Below are 10,969 nucleotides of genomic sequence, written 5' to 3'. Positions count from 1 at the left end.
TTTTGTCATTTTCTTGTGTTTCAAGACAAGAAAGAAACATGATATAGTTAAATAAGATCATTACAAATTTAAATTTGTCTGTTTGAATACTTATTAGGTTACATGTCCAAAACTCATGCTTAAACCTGGTAATTTTGCAGGAATGGAGGTAATTAATATAAGTAACTGTGTTATGTTACATGGTCCACTCCAAAAGTATTTATTAAAACATTAAAAATAAACAAAAATAAATATCTAACAAAAATAGATATTTTTCTTCTTTCTTTTCCCCTTTTCTTTACACAGAATCAACGCACAAAAGGATAGAACTTTCAAAACAAAGGACAGAATCCAAGATAAAATCTTGTGGCAGAAATAATTCATTCATATCATAACCTAAAAAATAAAAACTAAATCTAAAACCCACCTTCCAACAGCGAAAACGGATAAGGCGGCAGCGCACTCCCCTCCGCCGCCATTTCCCCAAACAAACTCCCACGCCCCAAATATCCTCCACCCATCGCCGGCGCAGCCGGCGTCACCACCGTCAACGGCGTCGTTACTCCGCCGCAATTATACCCATAACACCCTTGTTCCCCCCAATACCCCGCCGTCACCGGCGAACAAATAATATTGTTATTATTATCGATTTCCAAACCCGTCTCCGGCGATGAAGACATGATGTTACCTTCGTCTTCTTCGAACTCCGTCTTGATGCCGGAGGAGGAGGAGGAGGAGGTCGCCGCCGTCGAAGGCAGAGGAATGAGGAGGCGTCGCTTTTTCTCGCCGAGGTGTTTTTTTTCTCTTTCTCGGAGAATCCGAGAGAGAACCTGCGGGTCTTCCACAACCTTCGACAGAAAAGCCATCATTTGTTGCGGTCGTTTTTCCGTTGTCTCTAACCTCTTGTTCATTCCTTGAAGCTCTTCCTCCAAAGCTTTCTGCTCCTCCTTCAACCTCGCTATCTCCATCACCATGGCATCGTCGTCCAACTCCTCAAACTTCAGGGCATGCAAATGCGATTGCGAATTGTTGCTCCTCCCTCCGCCGTGCTTCCGCCGCACGATGTTCCTCAACAAATGCTTCTGCCCCCGCAGGAACCACTCGTTCGCGAATTCCCACCGATCCGGGTCCACCTTTCTGAAAGCCTAACCAACATAAATTAAAACATATTAAAGCTCCCGAATTTAGAAAAAACAAGAGATACCCAGAAAGAAAAATCTAACTTTCTGAAACTGGGTTCAGTCCAAATTGAACAAAACTCAAAAAAAAATCATATTCTTTACATGGGTAATTTATACGTTGCCCATAACTCACATATAAATTCGATTATTAAAACTAACCTTTTCTTCGAAATTTAAAGCTATATATTTAGGAAAGATTTGTATTAAACTTAAGACTTCAATGATACTGCAAAATTGAAATGAGTAATCCATGTTTTTTATGAAAAGTTTACATTGTGGGGAAGCATAAATTAAGAGCAAAGAACTGTTGAAAAAGAAGTGTAAGAATTGAATTTGTTGGTTGGGTTAGAGAGTGAGGTGAGTGATACTAACGTAGGTGTTGAGTTGGCGAACGAAGCTGGAGAAGTTGTTGTGCTTGAAGAAAGCAGGGAGCAGAGAGTGGGAGAAGTCGAGGGGATCGAGGACGATGAAGCTGTTGTTGGCAGGGCCCCACGTGATGAGTTTATCGGTGGTGGGATCGTTAACCATGTTGTAGGTTTTTATGACAAACGGTGCGATCCCGTTGTTGGTGTTGCCGATGATGTTGTGTTCCATCATTCCATGAAGAAGGGAAAAAAAAGGAAGAGAAGAAGAAGAAGAAGGGATGAGGAAGAAACAAGGAGGGATGGTGTGTGCGAGGTGTGAACGTGGGTGTCTGAGTATTTTCTGTGAAGGTGACAGAGAGTGAGAGTGAGAGTGTGAGAGTGGTGAGAGAGGTGAGAGGGTGAGGTTTTTTTCTTTGGATGGGGAGCACCGTGTATATAAAGGGAACGCGTGCACAGTAGCAAGAGGGCCACGTTGCGACCATCCATAGGGGCTAACCATATTTGCTGGGATCGTGGTGGGACCAGGCTCGGTACACGTCACGCTTCAGCTGCGCGTGGGGTTCTGGAACGCGATGCTGTGGCGGTTGGCGGTGGTCCCCGCCCTTGGGTGAGGACAAGGCCGAGTAAACGACAGCGTGTTTTTGGTCGAAAGATGTGAGTGAGGCAACTCTTTTGTGCTGGCTTTGTCACTTATCCTTGTTTCGAGTAAACACTAAATCTTATTCACAAAATTGTAAATAAAATTACCTTATTTAAATTAAAGAGAAAAAAAAAGTTATAAATGATTATAAAAGAATAAGATTATAAATTTATTTTTTAATATAAAACTAGTTGAAAACATATTTGATTTATTAATTTGTGGATTGTAATTTTTATGTGATTAAAACAATGTAAAAAATGTATTTGGGAAAATATAAATTATGTGAAATAGTTTAAATATATGTGTGATTGTCAAAAAATTACTTGCTTCAATTAAAAAAAATTGTTTGCGAAAAGTTAAAAAAAATACATGAAAAATTGGAAATAGAGATTCATTGATAAATTGTATGCTAAGAAATATTAGAATGATATCCTAAATAATAATAATAATAATAATAATAATAATATAATAGTTATATATCTATCAAAGATTCGCAAAAGTTATGAAGTTAATTTTGCAACTCGTTATTATTTTATGATATTTATAGTTAAGTCTTTGCTCATCTTCGTTGTTAATATATATATATATATATATATATATTTAAATAATATAACCATCTTTGTTCAATAGTTGAATCGATAAATAAATTCACTTCACATATAATCTATGATTCAGAGAATGTTATAATGAGTTCAGTTAATTATTATATTATTTTTTATGATGATTTGTGTGTTTTTGTTTTGATAAACTCTTTATTTGATTAGTAGATTTTTAATAAATTTAAAATTATTTTTATTCTTCAAATTTTAAGATAGGTTTGTTATGATTTTCTACTTGAGTAGTTTTATTTCTAGTCTTTGTAATTTGAGAAATAATTGTTTTAATTATTTTACTTTTATGATTAATAATTATAAGTTATTTATATAATTATTTTTTTAATATTTTATTATCAAATACTTAATAACATTTTTTTCTCTTTCAAATTAATAATTTTGACAATGTCCATATAAGGTGTATGAACGGATAGATTAAAAGAAATATATACATAGTAAGGTATAAAGTGAAGGCAAAAAAATAAAAATACTTTTATCACGTTTCTCACCCTTTCTTTACACTTCAAAGAAACACTCATTTGGGATATTTTCTTTTCACCACAACAAGAATCAAAATAGCAAATAATATAAAAAAAATAGCAGATTATGACTCTTTTTTTTCTTGAATATAAAGTTGTATCAATTTTTCTGCAAATACTTCGAACATTCTATAACAAAGTGTTAAATAAAAATAAACATGTTTAATATACTTTTTAAATTATTGAATACAATTATTAATATAAAACAGTTACAATAAACTTTGGAACTATTTCTTTCATAATTTTTCTCTCTATTATTAACATTTCTTGAATACTTTAGTTTATACATTAATAACATTAACATTATTAAGGGAAACATAAAAATTTTTATTAATTGATTTCTTAACTAGTGGTGCACAGAAAACACTGATTTGTAGGATCCAATTATTTGAATCGTGCAATGAAAAAATAGGGAGAAAAACGAGTTGAAAAGTACACCAATAAAGATACCTCTTGTTTTTTTAAATATTTTTTAAAATTATTTATCCATAATTAAGAATGTGGGAAAATATAATTGTTGATGATAGAGAAGAATAACCAAAGTCTGAAGCAAATCCACTCAAAAAGTGGGACAATATCTCGACACCAAAAAGTAAATTCAAAATCACCATAATTAAACAACCAATAATTATCAAACACTTATATATGTAATATATCTCACATTATTAAATATATTTTTACTTTTTAATTTATAAAAATATTTTTTAAAAATAAAATTGTGATAAATTCTGAATTTTAAAATAGACAATATTTCAAATACAGTTATTAATTTTAATAATATTATCTTAATAAATTTAAGATTAAAACTTTTAAAAAAAAATTTGAAGAATGCACACTTCCTACAATTAGCAAATTAGGGCAAGGTTACGTTGAAATGGTAGAGTTAGAAAAATTAACAGTGTTGCTTTAAAGTTGACGTAAAAATTATGATCATATACCATCTATTCATAAAGTTTTGTTTTAAAAGTTAATAATGATTATATTTAGGAAAAAGAGTTGAAAGGCCAGTTAAAGGTTTTTAAAAGACCAAAACGTTGTTTTTAATTAAAATTTTAATAATTTAGTTTATTGAATTAAAAATATTAACTAATACTTACTATTTTTTATTGATTAATGTATATTATATATCTTTTATCTACAATAAAATCATTAAATATAAATTAATCTTAAAAAAAAAATTAATTACTGTTTTAATTGAATTAGATATTATTTTAGATACTAAAAAATATTAATATATAAAATAATTTTTATTATTAATATATAATTTTTAAATTGATATTTAATTAATTATTAAGATTTTAGTTTTGGTAGTTAAAATTTGATATTATATTTCTTTAATATTATTTTACTAACACCAGTTTAAGTAGAATTTAATCACTTATTTAAATAAAAAGCCTTAAATTAATGTATTTCATCGAAGCAATAACTAGTCTAATTGTCAAAATGTTACCTACAAATATAAATTACACAAAATCTCTAATGACAAAAATTTTAAATGTAATAGTACATTAACATTGAAGAGAAGGTTCAGATTGCAAAGTTATAGTGAAAATAATAAGTGTAATTTTCATATTAGTAAACGAGAAAAAAATGTGTTACATAGCATGATATTTAATTATCTAAATCTTATATATTTTATATTATTTTGATGTCTGATTTGTCTTTTATTGAAAATAATGACATTATAATAACATCTCATCTAATATTGTTGTAGATCCCACATCGACTAGAGATTAGAACCTTCCATAGTATATAAGTGGGTGCAAACCTCACCTTATTGAGTCGATTATATGAGGTTGAGTTAGGCTTAAAGCCCTTTTATAGTATATAAGTGGGTGCAAACCTCACCTCATTGAACCGGTTCTATGATGTTGCATTAGGCTTAAAGCTCACTTCTTAACAAATACAATTAGCAACGAGATTTTTTTATTAATTAAACAAAATTATGAAAAAATATTAAATAATGTATTAGTTTAACCAAATTTAAATAAGAAAAATGTTTTGAAAAAAAAAAACATGTTAAAAATGATGAGTTAAGATTTATATGAAGTGAGAGTGACTAGTGTGCCGAAAAAGGTACAGTGATGACTGTAGAGACCTGAACACGCGCGGCAACAGCGAGTGGGGTAGGATAGGATAGGATAGAAGAGAGAGAAATGGTTTTCATATTTTGAATTTCGCTCAATACAATACAAAGTATTAGGGTTGGAATTGTGCATAATTGAAATTTTTATGTAAATAAGTTATTAAAAAATTCAATAATTTTAATATAATTTTTGTGAATATTTAATGTATAATATCATTATAAGAAAATTAAAATTAATTTTAAACACAAACAATAATTAAATTAAGTATTATTACAGACTAAAAAATTATTAGTATTTAAAATAATTAATCTGACTATTTATTTTTATTTTTATATAGAAGTGGATATTAATTTTTTAGATTTAATACAGAATAATTTATATATAAACATGTTTAAAGAATTCATGCAGAAACTTTAAACAAAATATGTTAATTAGTACACTCATTTTTTAGGGATTCATCAATAGACCATAAAGTCCATATTGGTTGTCTCTTCCTCATTGGCTCATTTCTACATTATTATAACCCTTTCCCACTTTTCAAGTGCTGCTTCACCATTGGGGAACACATTTTTATACATCCATTATTCTCATACTATTTTTTTTCATATATATATATATATTTATTGTTTTTACAAGTTTTAGAAATAATTAACTTCTTCTTCTCCTTCTTTTGGCTACTCGATCACATGTTGATGACGTGAACTTTCGATTATTGATTTAATTTGTTTGGACTCTTTGTTATGTAAACTTGAGTTTGCTCTCACCTATTAGATGTGAATTTTCATTTAGCTATTAGATCTAGGTCAATTCTTGACTTTTAGGTCCATGATTACTCTCGGTGGTGTGAGTACCTACCTGCAAGAGGTTCCAATGATAAAGTCAGAATCAGTTTGCTTAATTCTCAAATAGAAAACATCATACTTACCTGTTAAACAGATCACCTATTTATACTGCTCGTTGTTGGGCCTTAACTTGATTGAACTTTAACTTTTTACACCTTATAATTACTAAATATATTTTCAGTGTTTTGGGTATATAACTTTTCGACATTTCAACCTCTCGGCCTAGTGTGTATATATATATATATATATATATATATATATATATATATATATATATATATGAAAATGCAAAGTTGGGAAAGATGAAGTTGAATGGCTTCCTTATTCCTAATTTGGTTTTTGAAATTTGATTGATAGGAAGAATATGAATGAGATGGTAGTATTTGCATGATAGCTAAGTGAGATTATAAAAGAGGAATCTACTTACCCCACATATCTATAATGGTAGTGATGATCTCTCATATTTTATTGTTAATAATGTGCATGATTGGTCCTCTCATTTAGGCAAAGTGTGATCCATTACTTGCCCAAACAAGAAATGATGTTGCAAATTTGATTGTTGAGAGTTCATTCTTTTGAATATATTAATCTATCTTACCCACTTCACGTAATATTAAATGTTGTTGTAGAACCATAACCTCCAACAAAACTTCAAAACACTACTTGGCTACATCACCACCAGTCATTCTTACATTAAATAATGTTTTTAGGTTATAAAAGAAGAAACATCTTTTTAGGTCTAAGTAGATATGTATGCTTCATTATTGACTAATATGGAGCTACCTATGTTTACTTCAACTTTTTTATTTCTCATATCCAATGAAAATTCGTGATTTCATAATAATAATCTTGGGGTGAACCTACACAAAAATGCACCTCATTGGATAATTAGGTTAATTTAAACTTTTGAAGTTTTATTTGTGTCGGAAGATGATTCGTGGTTATATACCAAAGTGATTTTCAAACCAACAAAAGTGGAGAATGGATATTAGTAATTAGTAAAATGTTGAAATGATAATTATTAAAAATACTTCACTTTTCTCATAATGTATATAGTAATGAAAGGATTTCTATAATATAAATCATTTTGATGAACCCTAATTTTCCATTTTATAATCATGGTTTGAGATTTAATATTAACTAAAAATAAAAATATTTTATAATATATAAGGGAATGTAAACTTTATTTTATAAGTCAGTTTTGTAAGGTTGAGTTAGTCTTAAAGTTTATTTTTTAACTTTTTTTAATAATAAATAAATTGAATAAAAAATATTTCAGGAATGTTTCAACCTTTATGCATTTAAACCTCTTTTATTTTTACAGTTGGTCAATACCAAACTGCAAATAGACCATAATAAAAACATAAAAATTTTATATACATCCAGTAATATAACATTTTCATATTTCTAAATCTATACTACCAATAAATTTTGTCTAACCAATATCATTTCAGCTAAATGTATCAGTGCACTGTATAACCACTTTTTAATTTAATATGAAAGTCATTTGGAAGTCTATTTTTAAAAAAAAAATATCCAAAATTAAATTACACTTAAAATTTATTTTTTTAATAATAAATTGTTAATTATCAAGTTAGGAATTTTTTAATTAATTTGATGTATTCTCGTATGTCAATATAGTCTTACATTCCTCAAACGAAACCAAAGACAATTTATATATTTATTCCTCTCTCAACTCATCGATACACTTATGTGGACAAAACCGATAAAATATTAGAAAATTTGCATGTAGCACATAAAAGTGGAAGATGTTGAGTTGATATACAGTGGAATGTTGGGATATTTTTGAAAAGAGGGAAGAATGAGAGGCTTTTTATTATATCAACACTCTTTCTTCTGTTCCTACGCACACTGTCTCCTATAAATTTGTAGATGCACAAAACTTTTGTTATGTTTTCAAAAAATAATTATTACCTTGTTATGTGAGAACTTATATGTTCCTTTCGAGTATATTATACATATAAAAATAAATAAAAGTTAAGACTCAGACTAATTTACATTATCAATGTTCTTTACTTTTTAATTAGTATATTTTAATTCAAGAATATTGATTAATACTCAAAAAAAAATCTACACTTAAAGAAAGTTAGTTGGTAACATTTAATTATACTAATTCTACATGCAAAATATTTGTTTAAATAACCTTTCTTAAAACTTAATATCAAGGAAAAATAGTCTTACAAATTTCTAATTAAATATAGGTGATCAACAAGACTATCGATATATAATAAAATCATTAGATAGAAATCAATTTTAAAAATTAAAAATAAGTTATTATATTGATTAAATTAGATATTATTTTAAAGATTAAAAAATTATTGATATCTAACTTAATTTTTATTATTAATAAAATTTAAATAGTTTTTAAATTGGTATCTAATTAACTATCAATATTTTAGTTATCAATTACTTTAGATTCTAAAATTAATAAGTAAAACCTTTATATTTAATTAGATACCAATTTATAAATTTTATTAATAATAAAACTTATTTAATAATTTTCTTATATACTTTATTTGTATTTAATGTAAAATAAGACATATATAGAAAAGGGTTATTTTGTACTTCTTCCACTCTCAAATATAGGTTTAAAAAACTAAATTATATTAATTGAAAAAAATTAGTAGTATTTGGTTTTATTATTTCTAAATTGTCTTTTCTTAAAACTTAATACAAGAATTAAAGAGGATTTTGTTAAATGTGAATAGGTACAAAGCATTTAAATCTTTGGTCAATGAAATAAGTAACATTATTGGTGAATGACTTTATCTTGAGTTTGACGTGCATGCATTTAAATATTTTATCAATCTTCTTTTATTTCCAGTATTTATGTTGCCCTTTGCTTAAGGGTACTTCCCAATTCAGTATGTACTTCTGGCCCTACTTATCTATAACTTTATATATACATATATGATTTAATTCATTACTTTATTTTCCACACTACTATAAATTTATTAAATATAAATCAATTTTAGAGATAAAAAATTATTAATCACTATACTAATTAAATTAAATACTATTTTAGAGACTAAAAAATTATTGATATCTAAAGTAGTTTCTAAATCTATAAACTAGTTTTTAAATTGGTATCTAATTAGTTAACAAGTTTTTAACTACCAATTTTAAAAATGTTTCCAAACTATTTAAACATAGTTCAACATATCTAATGCTTAAAAGAAAATTTCATTTTGCCTAAGTGCAAACATTGTCATGTAAAGAGCATATACACTAAAAAAAAAATATGAAATAAAAATCAATTTTTAGAGACCAAAATAATTAGTTACAATAGTAACTAAAATAGAGACCATTTTCGAAACTAAAAAAAAAATTGGTTTCTAAATTAGTTTCTATTATTTTCTATTATTGTTAAATAGTTTCTAAATTGGTATCTAATTAGCAACTAAAGTTTTAACTGCCAATTATTTAGTTTATAAATTTGGTAGCAAAAACCTTGGTTGCTAATTAGATACTAATTTAGAGACTATTTAACAATAATAGAAACTAATTTAGAAACCAAATTTCTTTTTAGTTTCTAAAATAGTCTCTAATTTAGTTACTATTGCAACTAATTATTTTGGTTTTTACAAATTGGTTTTTATTTCGTGATTTTCTTGTAGTGATATGTAATATGTGAATATTAAACAATAGTAAATTAAGATATTAATTGATATTAATCTCTTAAGTATTTTTTTTCCTTAACACACTTGAGACATTTTTTCAATTCAAAGTAAAAAAAAATATAATTAATAAATAATTTGTTTCGATTTTAAGTTTGTTGAGATAATATTATTGGGTTGCCACACTCAAGGTATTATTCGTTTTGAATTTTAGAGTTTCGTCACGAATTTGTCTTTAAAAAACATATTGAAGGGTTAATAAGGTAAAATATATTTAAATTACTATTGATTTCAACTTATAAGGGATGTGAGATTATATATTGAACATACCGGAATAAACTCTCCAAACCAGGATTAATGGAACGAGAATTTATCTTTAGAATAATGTCAATATTCCGACCTCAAGTTCATTGAGATAACATCATTATGGTCAATCATCATATCCAAGATATTATCTGTTTTAGAGTTCAAAGTTTCGTCATGATTTTGTCCCAGAAGCACCTCAAAACCTTAAGAAATAAATATATATTTAAATTATCATTAATCTCAACTCCTAAGCCATGTGTCAAATTATTCATTCTAAAACACAACTCTTTGTAATTATCTCATGCATATTAATATAAGAATCGAGATTTTCCGATATTTCACCAAAAACTTATTTCAAAAATATTAAAATTCCAATTTTAACTTTTAACATCTCCTTTATAATATATACTATTATTTTTTTATCTAACACTATAGTCTTGGTTAGCAAAATCAATAGTAACACATTCTTTAATCGAATAAAAAGTGAAACTTAATAGTTTGTGACATTCATTTTACGGATTAAAATAATTGTGGCCATAATCAATGTTTAGGTAAGCTTACATATGAAATAGGGTCTTCAATTTGTCTTATCTCTTAAGAAAACCAAGAGAAGTATAGCACAAAAATGAGATTTCAATCTCTGATTAGTTAATTAGTGATGAAAAAATGATTTGAGTGTAATGAAGCAGGTTAAGTAAGTGATTGGTCGGTTCATATATTATTATTAGTAGTAGTAAGTTGAGATGAACGTTTTCTTAGGGTCTATGTTTGATAAACAACTCCAAAACAACAAGATTTC

General features: G+C 27.2%; 1 protein-coding gene across 1 annotated transcript; it reads right to left on the bottom strand.

Annotated features, from left to right (window-relative positions):
* Window positions 1-217: 217 nt before the first annotated feature.
* Window positions 218-2,040, bottom strand: LOC137838073 (heat stress transcription factor C-1). The gene is made up of 2 exons (XM_068647294.1): window positions 1,533-2,040; window positions 218-1,124 (listed from the first exon to the last, which is right to left on the bottom strand). Exons 1-2 carry the CDS (start codon window positions 2,022-2,024, stop codon window positions 396-398), a joined length of 1,221 nt encoding a protein of 406 aa, XP_068503395.1. The 5' UTR covers window positions 2,025-2,040; the 3' UTR covers window positions 218-395.
* Window positions 2,041-10,969: the final 8,929 nt, after the last annotated feature.

Source organism: Phaseolus vulgaris, chromosome 4 (genome assembly GCF_000499845.2).
Source record: "Phaseolus vulgaris cultivar G19833 chromosome 4, P. vulgaris v2.0, whole genome shotgun sequence".
Classification (NCBI taxonomy): domain Eukaryota; kingdom Viridiplantae; phylum Streptophyta; class Magnoliopsida; order Fabales; family Fabaceae; genus Phaseolus; species Phaseolus vulgaris.
Note: the sequence above shows the minus strand (reverse complement) of the source record. Positions and strands in the feature narration are given on the sequence as shown.

What these genes read in the sequence shown, in the direction of transcription:
- LOC137838073 (XM_068647294.1), bottom strand. Translation starts at nt 2,024, where the DNA reads ATGGTTAGCCCCTATGGATGGTCGCAACGTGGCCCTCTTGCTACTGTG. An exon ending in TTCGCCAACTCAACACCTAC is followed by an intron (nt 1,125 to 1,532) that starts GTTAGTATCACT and finishes TATGTTGGTTAG; the next exon opens with GCTTTCAGAAAGGTGGACCC.